This window comes from Mobula birostris, chromosome 13, assembly GCF_030028105.1.
Source record: "Mobula birostris isolate sMobBir1 chromosome 13, sMobBir1.hap1, whole genome shotgun sequence".
Taxonomy (NCBI): domain Eukaryota; kingdom Metazoa; phylum Chordata; class Chondrichthyes; order Myliobatiformes; family Myliobatidae; genus Mobula; species Mobula birostris.
Window position 1 is genome coordinate 71,705,296 of NC_092382.1, and position 15,733 is coordinate 71,721,028.

Consider the following 15,733-nt stretch of genomic DNA (forward strand, 5'->3'; position numbering starts at 1 on the left):
TGCAGTCAGCTCGACGACTTCAGACTGCAGAGAATTCAAGGGAAACCTCTTCACCCACAGAGTGGTGACTGTTTGGAACCCATCACCACAGGGAGAGCAAGAGAGGAACAACAAGGGAGGATTTAAATTGACCGTCATGGAACTGAATCACTGGCAGGGTCCAGCCGGCCTGAGTTGACTCTCTACTGTACAGTAGTTGTGTTATAAATTCACTGAGTACCGGAGACAGAATTTAAAATAGAACTGATTTATTTGTCACAGATCCAGAATATTAAACTCCAGTCCCATTAAAGGTGAATATGCAGCAGAAGAAACTCCTCCCATGCCCAGTGACCAGGGTGCAGAACTGGGTGTGGTGAGCAGCAGCAATAATTGCAGAGTTCAGCACCGACAGTCACCCTCAAAATTGCATTCAGCAACGGTGATGGACAAATATCCAGCATGCAGCTCATTGAAACTTTTTCCCCCAGTGTGAACCCGGTATTGTATCACAAGGTTACATTACTGAGTTAATCGCTTACCACATTCACAGCAGGTGAACGGCCTCTCCCCAGTGTGAACTAAATGATTCACATTTAGTGGAGATGGCTGAGAGAATCTCTTCCCAATGTCTGAGCAGGTGATCGGCCTCTCCCCAGTGTGAACTCGCTGGTGTCTCAGCTGATGAGATGACTGAGCGAATCCCTCCCCACATTCTGACCAGGTGAACGGCCTCTCCCCTGTGTGAACTGACTGGTGTGCCAATAGGGAGGATAATTGAGTGAATCCCTTTCCACAGTCTGAGCAGATGAATGGCTTCTCCCCAGTGTGAACTCGCTAGTGTCTCTGTAGGTGAGATAATAAAGTGAATCCTTTCCCACAGTCTGGGCAGGTGAACGGCCTAACCCCAATGTGAACTTGCTGGTGTCTATGAAGGTTGGATGATCGATGGAATCCCCTCCCACAGACTGAGCAGGGGAATGGTCTCTACCCAGTGTGAACTGACCGGTGTCTTAGTAGATGTGATGATCGTGTGAATGCTTTCCCACATTCACAGCAGGTGAACGGCCTCTCCCCAGTGTGAACTTGCTGGTGTGTCACTAGATTGGATGATCGATGGAATCCCTTCCCACATTCACGGCAGGTGAATGGCCTCTCCCCAGTGTGAACTCGCTGGTGTACCTTCAGATGAGATGATGAAGTGAATCCTTTCCCACATTCATGGCAGGTGAACGGCCTCTCCCCAGTGTGAACTCGCTGATGTACCTTCAGTTTAGATGAGCAAGTGAATCCTTTCCCACATTCTGAGCAGGTGAATGGCCTCTCCCCAGAGTGATCTGACTGGTGTTCCAATAGGGAGGATGACCGAGTGAATCCCTTTCCACAGTCTGAGCAGGTGAATGGCTTCTCCCCAGTGTGAACTTGCTGGTGTCTCTGTAGGGTGGATGATTGATGGAATCCTTTCCCACAGTCTGAGCAGGTGAACGGTCTCTCCCCAGTGTGAACTCGCTGGTGCATCTGTAGGTTGGATGACCGAGTGAATCCCTTCCCACAGTCTGAGCAGGTGAACGGCTTCTCCCCAGTGTGAACTCGCTGGTGACTCTGTAGGTGGGCTGACTGAGTGAATCCCTTCCCACATTCTGAGCAGGTGAATGGCTTCTCCCCAGTGTGAACTCGCTGGTGACTCTGTAGGTGGGATGACTGAGTGAATGTCTTCCCACAGACTGAGCAGGTGAACGGCCTCTGCCCAGTGTGAACTGACCGGTGTCTCTGTAGGGTGGAAGAGTGAAGGAAACTCTTCCCACAGTTTGAGCAGGTGAAATCCCTCTCTGCAGTGTGAACTGCCTGATGTATCAGTAGGTGAGACGCCTGAGTGAATCCCTTCCCGCACTGTGAGCAGGTGAACGGCCTCTCTCCAGTGTGAACTCTTTGATGTACCTTCAGTTTAGATGAAAAAGTGAATCCCTTCCCACAGTCCGAGCAGGTGAATGGTCGCTCCCCGGTGTGCACTCGCTGGTGAGCCATTAGGTCAGATGACCGAGTGAATCCTTCCCCACAAACTCAGCAGATAACCAGCTTCTACCCAGTGTTAACTGACTGGTGTGTCTACAAGTGAGAAGACCGACTGAATCCCTTCTCACACACAGAACAGGTAAATGGCCTTGTCCAAGTGTCAACTTACTGATGTACCTTCAGTTGAGATGACTGTCTGAATCCATTCCCACTGTCTGAGCAGGAAGGATGTTCGAGTGAATCCCTTGCTCCACTTCTTAAATATCTGGACAGAGACAGCAAAACTGGCGTGTTGTGTTCGAGATTCCCATAGACAAATTCCTTGTCATTTTTAACCTGTAAAAAAGATTTACAAAATCCATCAATGGGTGTAGGACAACATTTCAGATGAGATCACTTTAGTCACCAAGGTGTGATCTGACATCACACTGTTACAGTGAGGGTCAACCCAAGTTGGAGCGAGAAATCATCTTCTAACTGGGCACAGTGCTGGTATCTGGAATGACAATCAAACTCTCTGATGCTCTTCCTGTCTCTAAAGAATGGGGCATTTCTGCCATCTCCAATCTGTGACCTGGCTCAGTTTGACTCTTCCACTGGTATTATTCCCTGTTCCCACTGAGCTGCATGGGTGCCTGGCCCCACAGTAACTGAAACACTCTCACACAAATAGCCTTTGTTAACGTGCAGCTGGGATTTTCTTTTATCTACTGTTAACTTAAAGTGCCACAGTTTTAACGCCATGTAAATATCTCCTACTCAGATGTATGGTTGGTCTGCACGGCTGTTAAAAGGAATTAGAGTGAATGTTAGTATTACTTAAGGTTCTTGTCTCAGTCATAGAAAAGAACAACACAGAAACAGACCCTTTGACCCATCTAGTCTGTGCTGAACTATTTAAACTTTCTACTCCCATATCCCTACCATCCAGGTACTTGTACAAACCTCTGAAATGTTGAAATTGAGCTCGCATGCATCACTTGTGCTTTCTGCTCATTCCACACCTGGATGACCATCTGTGTGAACAAGTTTCCCCTCATGTTCCCCTTAACTTTTCACCTTTCACCCTTAACCCATGGCCTGTGGATGTAGTCCCACCCCATCTCAGTGGTAAAAGCCAGCTTGCATTTACCCTATCTATACCCCTCATAATTTTGTTACACCTCCATCAAATCTCCCTTTATTCCTTGGAATGTTCTAAAGTCCTGACCTGTTCAATCTCCCCTTATAACCGAAGTCCTCCAGACCTGGCAACATCCTTGTGAATTTTCTCTGAACTCTTTCAACCTCTTTTATATCTTTCCTGCAGGTTGGTGACCAAAACTGCACTCCAAATTAGATCTCACCAATGTCTTGTACAACGTTAACAAAACATCCATCTCCTGTACTCAGTACTTTGGTTTATGAAGGCCAATGCGCCAAATTTTTTTTCTTTTTTCCGTCCCTATCTACCTGTGACACCATTTTCAGTGAATTATAGAGCTGTATTCCCAGATCCCTTTCTTCAACAACACTCCTCAGTGCCCATCCATTCACTCTGTAAGACCTAGGTCCTATCAAAAACCTCACACTTGTCTGCATTAAATTCCACTTTCCATTTCTCAACCCATATTTCCAGCTGGTCCAGATCACACTGCAAGCCATGATAGCCTTCCTCACTGTCCACTACACCCCCAACCTTGGTGTCATCCACAAATTTGCTGATCCAGTTAAACCACACTATCATCCAGATTACTGATATAGATGACAAGCAACAACAGATCCAGCACCGATCCCTGTGGCACACCACTAGTCACAGGCTTCCAGTCAGAGAGGCAACCATCTTCTACCACAGTCTGGCTTCTCCCAAAGCCAATGTCTCATCAAATTTACTATCTCATCTTGAATGCTGAGTGACTAAACCTTCTTGACCAACCTCCCATATAAGACTTCATTAAGTGCCTTGCTAAAGTCTATGTAGACAACGTCCACTGCCTTGCCCTCATCCACTTTCCTGATAACTTCCTCGAGAAACTCTATAAGATTGGTTAGCCATGACCTACCATGCACAAAGCCACACTGTCTATTCTTAATCGGTCCACATTGATCCAAATACTTATATATCTGCTTCCTGCACATATGTTCCAATAACCTTCCCACTACTGATGTCAAGCTCACCAACGTATAATTTCCTAGTTTATTTTTAGAGCTTTTCTTGAACAGCAGAACAACATTGGCTGTCCTCCAATCCTCCAGTACCTCACCTGACACTGAGGGTTATTTAAATATCTGTGTTTAGGTCCTGACAATTTCTGCACGTGTCTTCCACAGAGTCCCAGGGAACAACTTGCCAGGCCCTGGGGATTTATCCACGCTAATTTGCCTTGAGACAGCAAACACCTCCACCTCTATAATCTGTACAGGGTCCATGAAGATGATACCGTTTTGCCTCACTTCTATAGACTCTGTGTCCATCTCCTGAGCAAATACGGATGCAAAAACACTATTTAAAATCTCTCCTATCTATTTTGACTCCTCATATAGATTACCATTCTGATCTTCCAGTGTGGGCATGTTTCTGTGTTAGAGTGGATTTCTTTTTGGGTAGATGATTTGTTAACACTTAAATGACTTTGGCCACCAGACTTCTATTTTAACTGTTTGACAAAGGACTGTGGATTGAGTCCACCACGATGGGCTTCCTAAAAGGTGTAAATACCAGATGCTTCTGGTGCCTGATGCTGTAGTTTTGAAGACAGTCTTATCTATACATTATAAATATTAATTGTCTTCTATGTTAGCGCGTAAAATGCCAAATAAATGTATTGTGGATTGAACTAAAGGCTGTGGACACCAACACAGACATGTTGGCGTCAGAAGGAAAGGATGAAATCGAAGGTGTGATGTTTGTATGTAACTTCAAAAGGAAGCATTGTCTGTAACTTTTTAAGTAGCAATTGCCTTTGTGTTTAGCATATAAATATCGAGCCCACATTTTAGCTAGCAGACCTTTCTGCGGAAAGCGTCTCCGTCCGTAAGATGCCTGCTGTACCTTGTTGTGTCGAATAAAGAAGCTGCTTTGTATCACCAGTGACTCTGTCTCTCCAGTGATTTCATCCACTCTCCAACATTTGGTGTCAGGAGCGGGATACCTTCGTGACCCGTCGTGTGGCCAGCGTTCCTAGCAGTCTAAGTTGGTGAGTATTTTTCTAAAATAACACTCACACTTGGATCTGTTCAGTCGGTGGACACACGGGAACATGAGGTATCACGAACGTAGAGAAATGACTGGTAGATATTAAAGTAGTGTGTGCGTGTGCATGTGTGTTTATGTAAGTGAGGAATCTTTGCATGTTAACTTGGTGAGAGTTGAACCACCAGTTGTGAAAGGTGGTAGCCAACGGTACAGTTCGAGACGTCAGCGTGGGGGTGTGTATACTCGTTCGGGGAGCTGCATTTTAGTGTATGCGTGTGCAAGTGTGATGCAAGGGAATACAGCAGGCATCAAGAGTTCAGGTACTCAAAAGTGGCAGATTGTGGAATACGTACTCTGCAGTTTTATATTTTGCGCAGTGTGGGAATTAGTATGGAGATATCTCAGGGAGAGGTTTTACCCAGATAATTCTACCAGAATGGCACCTATTGAAGTCAGGCAACGTCAGGCTGAGAACCCTGACGATCCGAGCCAGCCCTTGACCTTGATTACAACTATTCATAAGCCCTTCAACCCTGGGGAGAAACAGAGCATTTTGTCCGAGTTGCCCTCACTTAAAGTCGCCTGTGGGAATTCAGAATTCTGGCGCAAACTCGAGGAAATGGTTGAAATTCACCAGATGCACCCTAAAGATATACTGTGTTAGTGAAAGCCAAGTGCCCGAGGAATATGTGGGACAGTATGGCCCAGGGGGTGCGGGATGGTACATGGGTAACTACCGGGAGCGGCAGTAATGAAGAAAGATATCGCTCCTTTAAAGAGGAAGTGAGGCAGCGCCTGGGGGGAGGCGAGAGTAGCTGGGGAATGATAATGGCAGTGATTCAAAAGGCTGACGAGACAGCCATGGATTGCGCAGAACGTAAATACCGAGTGTACGAAGAGTATTCAGGGTTGGATAACCCAGGGAGGGACGACCCAGTCTTCCTAAAAATGCTGAAGGAAGGGCTGAGTTCAGCCCACCAAGAAGTTTTAGATTTAGGTATAATGGTAGGGTCCAACTACTCTGAGATAGTTTCGTGAGCCAGTGAGATTGACCAAAGAAAAGGCAAGATAAATCGTAAAGTGGGTATAGTGGATGCAGCTGCTGTGATATCCCGGAGGGTTTGCTTTGCTTGCCAGCAGCCAGGGCACTTTGTAAAGGACTGCCGGACCAGGTATAAGGCAGTGAAGGAGCTGATATGCTACAGCTGTGGCCTATCGGGACATTGCTGGAGACAGTGTCTAAAAGGGAGGGGGAAAACCCAGGCGAAGGAGACAGCAGACACCCAGTCACTCACCCCACCAGTCTGACTGTTGATCAGATCAAGGAGTTAGTGACAGCGCTTCTTAAGGCAGAGAAGGATGTGGCAGCAGGCTTCACGGCCAGTGCTGGTGACTCACCGATGTACATAACGGCATTGTTAGGGGGACGGCAATGCAATATGTTAGTGGACACAGGGGCATCTGTATCGATAACAGACTTGCCCTTACCAACGACCAGACAGGCCAGTTATATCAGGGGTGTAGGAGGGAAAACAGTAAAAGCAGAAAGAAGCGAGATGCAAATACTAGAAATCGGGGGAGTACAGCTTCCAGTGTATTTTTGGGTATGTCCAAATAATGAGGGCACGATCCTTGGAACAGACATCCTCAGGGAAGCAGGAGCTGTTATAGATTCAGGAAAAGGAGAAATCCACTCTAACATTCTGTACTGACCTTCTCCATGTCTCTATGACAGAGAAGCTGGACAAACTTGTTTGGAATGGACAAGGTAGGAGTGACAACGGAGCAGCAATGGCTAGAGTTTCTGCGAGCAATTCGGGAGCTGAGTGATAGACACATCCCAAAGAAGTGGAAGCATTGTAAAGGCAGGAGGGCATAACCGTGGCTGAAATGAGAAGCCAAAGCCAACGAGAGGCAAATAATAGAAAAAAAAACATTGGGGAGCTTTTAGAAACCAACAGAAGGTAACTAAAGAAAGTCAGATGAGCTCAGGGTGTGGAATTATGATATTGTAGTAATTAATGAGTCTTCTTAGCACCCAACAGTCTGAGGCATTTCGGGGAACAAAATATCTGGAGTCTCAAAATCACTTGAAAACCAAGGTTCCCTGCACCAGTTACCTTTCAAGTTTTATTTTGGAAGGCACATACAAACTCTACACCCTCAAAATTCACCTCTGAAGAACTCCCACTTACCAAGTACACCTTTCAAAAAGATACCTTTCTCCAATTTAGAATCTCAAGAGGGGTCCAGACCTCTCTGTTTCCATATTTACTTGGAATCTCATTGCATTATGATCACCAGGTACAAAGTGTTACCCTACACTAATTTCTGTCACTAGCTCTGGACCATTTGCTAATAGCTTATTGCACACTTCTACATCGGGAATTTTACCGACTGACTAAGGTCACATTTGACAAACTCTACCCCTGCTAGTCCTTTTACAGTATGGGAGCCCCAGTCAATATATGAAAAGTTAAAATCACTTACTGTATCAACCTTTGTTTCTTGGCATAGTCTGCGATCTCTCTACAAATTTGTTCCTCTCAATCCCTCAGACTGTTGGGTGCAACCAAGTCCCAGTAATGGCTACAACATCATAATTCCCTGTCCTGAGCTCATCTAGCTCTCCTACGATGCTTCTTGCATTGTGATATACACAGCTCAGCACATTCACCGCACCATGCTCAACCATTTGATTGCTGACTCTATCTGAGGTCTGAACAACATCTGACTGGTGTCAAGAAAACAAACTTTCTCTTATTGTCACAAAAAACAAAGGAGTTGATTGTGGACGACAGGAGGAATGGAGACAGGCTAACCCCTATTGACATCAATGGATCTGGGGTTGAGAGGGTGAACAGCTTTAAGTTCCTCGGCATAAACGTCACCGAGGAACTCATGTGGTCTGTACATACTGGCCATGTGGTGAAAAAGGCAGAATAGTGCCTCTTTCACCTCAGATGATTGAAGTTTAGTGTGGGCCCCCAAATCCTAAGAACATTCTACAGGGGCACAATTGAGAGCATCCTGACTGACTGGATCACTGCCTGGTATGGGACCTTTACTTCCTTCAATCGCAAGACTCTGCAGAGAGTGGTGCGGACAGCCCAGCGCATCTGTAGATGTGAACTTCCAACTATTCAGGACATTTACAGAGACAAGTATGTAAAAAGGCCCCAAAGGATATTGGGGACCCAATTCACCACAAACACAAACTGCTCCTGCTGCTACCATCCAGGAAACTGTACCACAGCAAAAGGACCAACAGGCTCCAGGACAGCTTTGTCCAGCAGGACATCAGACTGATTAATTCATGCTGACACAATTATATTTCTATGTTATATTGACTGTCCTATGTACAAACTATTTATTATAAATTACTATAACTTGCACATTTAGCTGGAGAGGTAACATAAAGATTTCTACTCCTCATGTATATGAAGGATCTAAGTAATGAAGTCAATTCAATTCCATTCACCCTCTCCACTATCTGTTCTAGCATTCTCCCTCCCACCTCCCCCCTGCAACTTTAGTTTAACCAACACCCCCGACCCCCCACACTCGCACAAGCCAGCCTTACCACTAGAATATTAGACCTCTGCTAGTTTTAATTCCCAAACTAACAAATCCCTTGTCACCGCTTTGACTTTCTTCTGCCAGGTAATTTCCCCCTCCCCCCCAAAAGTATCTAAAGTGGTCCACCTGTTGTTGTGTGGGATGGCCACAAGAGTACTCTGTGATGGCTATTTAAACTCATTCCACTTCCTGACGCTCACCCAGTTTCCTATGTCCTGTACCTTGGGTGAAACCCACCTCTCTTCATGTCATAGCTATCACCACCTCCCCCCCACAAACTCCCGGATGATCCAGAATTCATCCATTTCCAGCTCCAACTCCTTAGAGTGAAGGGTTACAAGCTGCAGCTGGATGCACATCTTGTAGGTGAAGGCATCAGGGACACTGGAGGTCTCCCCATCTTCCCACCAATGTCCCCTCTAAATTGTAATGACAAGTGTGTGCAAAAATATCTTGTGCTGTCCAATTTTTACCCAGTGGCAACAAGATGTGCACACTGAATTTTATATAGAGAGGTATTCATTTTAACAGCTAGCAAATCACTGTTAATAAAAAGTTTGATCTCCTCTGGGTTCGATTCAGTTCATCCGCACTCTCACACAACCTATGTAGCAGGCCTGCAGCGGGTAATGAAGGATTTTCTCGCCAGAGCTTTTGTACACTGTCCATACGTGATTTGCTTGTTAAATGATGCTTTAAAAACTCAGATATCCAAATATCACTCCACTTCTTCCCACTTGCAAATTCTCCAGCAATTTTTGCATCGCCACAATACACACAGGTAACACCAGTTTCTGTATCGTACATAAATATTTCCCCTGAACCCTCCCCCAGGTGACTGACGGTGGTGAACTCATTGATGGCAATGCCAATGAATATGAAGGGAAGGGCAGTAGTCTGTCTCATTGGAGTCTGGCACATTTGTGATGTGAAAGCTACTTGTTGCCCAGGGCAAAGGTGTTTGGTATCATTATGTACCCAGAAAGAATGGGTCAAAACATGTTCTCACGTACAGACAACAGGAAATCTGCAGATGCTGGAAATTCAAGCAACGCACATCAAAATTGCTGGTGAACGCAGCAGGCCAGGCAGCATCTCTAGGAAGCGGTGCAGTCGACATTTCGGGGGTCTCGGCCCGAAACGTCGACTGTACCTGTTCCTAGAGCTGCTGCCTGGCCTGCTGCGTTCACCAGCAACTTTGATGTGTGTTGCATGGCGGTGTAAAACGTGGTTTTGTTGCTGTCAAATAAAAGTTCAATTCTGCCAGAATATGTTTGTTATTAGTAACCCACGGTACGTATAAAGAACACAACACCCCTGACATCTCCTTCGTACCTGCTTCCAAGCACCTTAAAACTGCCCTCTCTGCAGATTTCCTCTTGTTTGTGACTGGAGGCAGAACAAAGGTGATTTTCTCAACAGCTGATGTAAAAGATTTTGTTCCCTTTCTCCGAGTTCCCAATCCTTGCATTTAGATAGCTGGAGCTCAGCTCTGTCTGAGAGATCCATCGGTTCCCATTCCCTCATCAGCCGGAAGCTCCCCGGGTTCCGTGCAGGGATCGTGGGGCTGAGAGAGAGAGAGAAGAGAACAGGACTATCCCGGGATCGCGGGGCACAGTTTCCGGATGTCACAGCAATTGCCCCTCAGTCGGTAGTGAAAACGGGCGCACGGAGAAACACTTACCGGCAGCGATATCCAAGGCCTTTTGTACACTGCGCGCATGCGTGATATTCGGGACCATCCACAACCCTGACGCCTGCGCATTTGATCGGTGCTTCAGCGACAGCGAAAATTGCAGCGCAGAGCTTTCAAGTTAGTCACAGAGCCATTGAAAGTTTCTGCAAGCACAGGTTCCATGTCCATATCTCAGTTTTTTTTTGTGTAGAAAACTCAGCAGCTCTTTTAATGTAGAAAGCAGCTCCCATAAACAATGCAGTTAATATCAGCAAACTTTCTGCGTGTTTAATACCAAAGTAGAACGTTCTTACAAATGCAGATAAGAAACACAAGAGATTCTGCTGTTGCAGGAGATGTGGACACAAACACATAAAATGCTGGAGGAACCCTGCAGTTCAGGCAGCAACGAAGCAGAGGAGTACACAGCCAATGCATGCTGAAGGGGCTCGGCCTAAACGTTGTTTATTTGTTCCTCTCCACATTTGCGGCCTGATCTGTTGATTTCCTCCAGTATTTTGCAGAAATTCACCACCTTTTCTTTCAATCAAATAAACAGTTTCAAAATGTTTCTGGTCTTTCATTTGTAGCCACATCCTGCTGGTCTGATTCCTCTTCTTCCTCTTCCTTGTAAACTCTCGGCCCCATCTCTTTCTGGAGCCCCAAAGCCCTGACTCAGGCTGATTTCGGACTGTGCACCATCGAAGATTCACTTGCTAGTCCGCTGTCAGACTTTCGAGGCACATTGCAACAACCCAACTGTCTGAGACACAGTCCTTTGAAATGAGTGAAAATGACAGAAAATGTTGAAAAGAGCGGGGAAGGAGGCGTTTAACCAACTTCATCCAGAGCTCTGAAGGACATCAAAACCACAGTGAGCTCATCGTCTTATTCAGCCTAGAGAGAAGCATTAAGGAAATCCATGCAGGTGTATAGGATGATGAGAGACATTGGCCATGTGGATAGACAGAGGCTTTTTTCCGGGGGCTGAAATGGCTAACATGAGGGAGGAATAGGTTTAAGCTGCTTGGAAATAGGTACAGAGGAGATGTCAGAGCTAAGTTTTTTAAACAAAGTGTGGTGTGTGTGTGGAATGCACTGCCAGCGACGTGGCAGAGACGGATACAACAGGGTCTTTTAAGGGACTCTTAGATAGGTACATGGAGATTAGGAAAATAGAGGGCTATGCGGTAGGGTAATTCTAGACAGTTTCTAGAGTAAGTTACATGGTCAGCACAATGCTGTGGGCCAAAGGGTCTGTAACATGCTGTAGATTTCTATGATTCTATGAAATTCAAGGGAAATCTCCTATCCCACGGAGTGGTGACCGGTTGCAACCTGTCATCACAGGGAGAGTGAGAGGGGAGCGGCAGGGATTGGTTTTAAAATACTGATATGGAACAGAAACATGGGCAGGGACAAGATGGGCCGAGTGGCCTCTCTAGTGTACATTGTGAGGGTGGTAGATACAGTAAGTATCTGAGACACAGGATTTGATTCAGAACTGATTTATCTTTCACAGATCCACAATATTAAACACCAGTCTAGTTTAAGGCTAACATCAGCAGAACAGACTCCTCCAATGCTCAGTGACCAGGGTTCAGTCTTGGGTGCGATGAGCAGCCACAAGAACTGCAGAATCTGACAGTAACAGTCCCTCATGAACCTGCAGCTGCCTTCAGTCACTGTGATGGTTAAACATTTGACACAGAGCTGATTTGAACTTCCTCCCTGATGTGAAGTTGCTGGTGTTGCAGCAGTTGGGCTGATTGAGTAAAACTCTTTGCTCATTCCGGACAGAAATGTGGCCTCTATTTATTGTGAGCTCACCGGAGCATCACAAGATGGGTTAACTGAATGAGTCTCTTCGCACACACGGAGCAGGTGAACGGCCGCTTCCCAGTGTGAAGCTGTTGGTGTATCTGCAGGAACACTGAAACAGAATCTGTGGCCATTCAGCCCCTCAAATCATCAACAAGATGGTGGCTGCTCTCCCATCGCAGCCACGTTTCTGTCCGATCCTCATTTCCTCGATCCCTTCACTCTCCACACATCTGTCGGCCTCTGTTTTATGTGAGGACGATTGCTGAGTCTTCACTGCCCTCCGTGGTGGGGATTTACAGACATTCATCACCCTCGGAGTGGAGACATTTCCCCTCATCTCAGTCCCGGACAGTCCACCTCCTTTTTCAGAGACTGGGATCCCTGGTTCAACCGGTAATGATGTTGTGCATTTCAATGTGTTCACCTCTCAGTCCTCGATTCTCTAAATGAAAGGGTTATCACATTTGATCTTTCTTCATATGATGACCCACCACTCCAGGGATCAGTCTGGTGAATCTTCATTGCACTCTCTATAACAAATACTCTCTAATCTCTTTGTTAATCCTCTATGGAATTAATTTCCATCTTCTGCAGCCCCGTGTTGCCCCAACCACTCACCTCCCACCCCTGTCACTATTTCCACCTTCCCACCTCCCCCTCACCTGGATCCACCTCTCACTCCCCAGCTCTTGCCCCATCCCCACCCCTCACCTCTTTTCTCGGACTATTTCCCGTCCACTCTCAGTCCAGAGGGAGGGTCTCGGCCCGAAATGTTGACGGTCCATTTCCCTCCACAGATGCTGCCCGACCCACTGAGTTCCTCCGGCAGTTTGTTCTTTGGTCTGTATAACCCGTGTTAGTGTGGGGAGCGGGATTTTACACCATATTCCCGGTACAATCTCCACAAAACACAAATAATTGTCACTTTGCCCGGACCATTGGCCCCGCTTGCAGGGCAACAGTCTGCCGGTGTTTGCCCCCCAATGTGGTGAATCGCCACCACCGTGGGCTCAGACATTTCCACAGATGAGCCCCTCCTGTCCCCACCGGGACAAACATCCTGTCCGCCCCCTCTCTCACCGTCTTCATCCTCTCCCTCCCCGGGGAACCGGCATCAAACCGACGGGCCGAGCGGTCTCCTCCTACCTCTCAGCGATACATCAGACTCCGGCCGCAGGAGACGCTTCACAAACGCCCCAACTTCCCTCGGAGGGAAATGGAAATAAATCAGAAAGCGGACATTTACTTTGGGGTTTGTTCCTCTTTAACGGGCAGTGCGCCTTCCAGCAGGAGACGGGGTAACGCCCACTTGGCTGGTCCGCCTCCACTATTGGGTGTAACCGGTGATTGACATCGCTTCGCACCAATGGGAATAGTGCAGCTCTGCAATGAGTTCAATTCCTCTGTTGACTGCTCGGGAGGGGCGGGGGGTGCTCGTGCTCAGTAGCTCAGCCGTTAAACCGAAAAGGCTCGAGCACAGCAGCGCGTGTGTGACGTAAGGCACCGTGCTCGTGACAGCAGATGCAGATACGGGGAGACCATGGGTGACGTCAGGCGCGGGCGGAGGGGCTGCTGGGTGACGTCACGTGACGGGGAGCGCTTCAATTTTAAACACCTTTTGTTGGGTCCGATCTGGAACAAAAAAATTAAATTCGGGTTTCATGACCGCAAGAGTACTCTGCGATGGCTATTTAACCTCATTCCCCTTCCTGACTCTCACCCAGTTTCCTGTGTCCTGCACCTTGGGTGTAACTCACCTCTCTTAATGCAATACCTATCAACTCCACCCCCCCCCCCACAAACTCCTGCATGATCCGGAATTCATCCATTTCCAGCTTCAGCTCCTTAAAGTGCAGCGTTTTTTTTCCAAAAATACTTTATTCAGAAATATTACAAAATAAAAATAATTACATACAAGAAAAAAATCATTCGTTGACTGTGAGTCCTTATTCAATAAAGTTATTAAGAATAAAAATTTTGCATGGACTCTGTTCATTTACAAATGAAAGATTACAAGCTGCAGCTGGATGCACATCTTGTAGGTGAGGGCATCAGGGACACTGGAGGTCTCCCCACCTTCCCACCAATGTCCCCTCTAATTTGTAATGACCAGTGTGCACATAAATCTTGTACTGTACATTTTTTTAATCCAGTAACAACATGTGCACAGTGAATTTTATATAGAGAGGTATTCATTTTAACAGCTAGCAAATCACTGTCGATAAGAACTTTGATCTCCTCTGGGTTTGATTGAGATCATCTGCACTCTCACACAAACTATGTAGCAGGCCTGTAACGGGTGATGAAGGATTTTATCACCAGAGCTTTTGCACATTGTCCCTATGTGGTTTTCTTGCTAAATGATGCTTTAAAAAGTCAGATTTCCAAATATCACTCCACTTCCTCCCACTTGTAAATCCTCCAGCAACTTTTGCATCACATTGTACACAGGTAACACCAGTTTCTGTACTGTACATAAATATTTCCCCTGAACCCTCCCCCAGGTGACTGACGGTGGTGAACTCATTGATGGCAATGCCAATGAATATGAAGGGAAGGGCAGTAGCCTGTCTCATTGGAGTCTGGCACGTTTGTTATGTGAAAGCTACTTGTTGTCCGGTGCAAAGGTGTCTGATATCATTATGTACCCAGAGAGAATGGGTCAAAACATGTTCTCACCGGTAGAAAAGTCCAGAACAAGAGGAGATGGAACAAACGACACACACAAAACTGGAGGAACTCAGCGGGCCAGGCAGCATCTGTGGAAAGGAGTACTCATGCTGAGTTCCTCCAGCAATTTCTGTGTGTTGCTTGGATTTTCAACATCTGCAGATTTTCTCTTGTTTGTGATCGGAGGGAGAACAAAGGTGATTTTCTCAACAGCTGATGTAAAAGATTTTGTTCTCTTTCTCTGAGTTCCTAATTGTTCCCTCATCAGCTGGAATCTCCCCGGGGCCCGTGTAAGGATCGTGGGGCTGAGAGAGAGGGAAAAGAACAGGACTGTCCCGGGAATACGGCCACAGTGTCCGGTGATCACAGCAATTGTCCCAAAGTCCGTTTTGAAAATCCCCACCCGCAAATTCTCTCCTACCTGGAGCCGATTTCTGACTCTTCCTTCAGTTAGTTCTGACGAAGGGTCTCGGCCTGAAACGTCGACTGCACCTCTTCCTGCTGCGTTCACCAGCGACTTTTATGTGTGTTGCTTGAATTTCCAGCATCTACAGAATTTCCGCTGTTAGCCGATTTCTGAGGCCTTTTGTGTACTGCGCATGCGCGATATTCGGGACCATCCGCAACCCTGACGCCTGCGCATTCGATCGGTGCTTCAGCGACGGCGAAAATTGCTGCGCAGAGCTTTCTGGGTAATCACGGTGCCATTAAACGCTTCTGCAAGCACCATTTTCATGTCCATACCTCAGTTTTTTTTTGTGTGGAAAACTCAGCAGCTTTTTTTAATGCAGAAAGCAGCTCCCATAAGCAATGCATTT

At 46.6% G+C, this 15,733-nt stretch overlaps 1 protein-coding gene across 3 annotated transcripts; it reads right to left on the reverse strand.

Annotated features, from left to right (window-relative positions):
* Window positions 1-261: 261 nt before the first annotated feature.
* LOC140206969 (uncharacterized) lies at window positions 262-15,490 on the reverse strand. Of its 3 annotated transcripts, XM_072275278.1 has the most exons (3): window positions 15,337-15,490; window positions 10,431-10,585; window positions 262-2,328 (listed from the first exon to the last, which is right to left on the reverse strand). In XM_072275278.1, the coding sequence occupies exon 3, from the start codon at window positions 2,002-2,004 to the stop codon at window positions 967-969; it is 1,038 nt and encodes a 345-aa protein (XP_072131379.1). In that variant the 5' UTR covers window positions 2,005-2,328; window positions 10,431-10,585; window positions 15,337-15,490; the 3' UTR covers window positions 262-966. The 3 variants fall into 3 exon arrangements, with proteins under 3 accessions (XP_072131379.1, XP_072131378.1, XP_072131380.1); XM_072275277.1 differs by lacking the exon at window positions 10,431-10,585; XM_072275279.1 differs by lacking the exons at window positions 10,431-10,585; window positions 15,337-15,490 and adding an exon at window positions 10,082-10,285.
* Window positions 15,491-15,733: the final 243 nt, after the last annotated feature.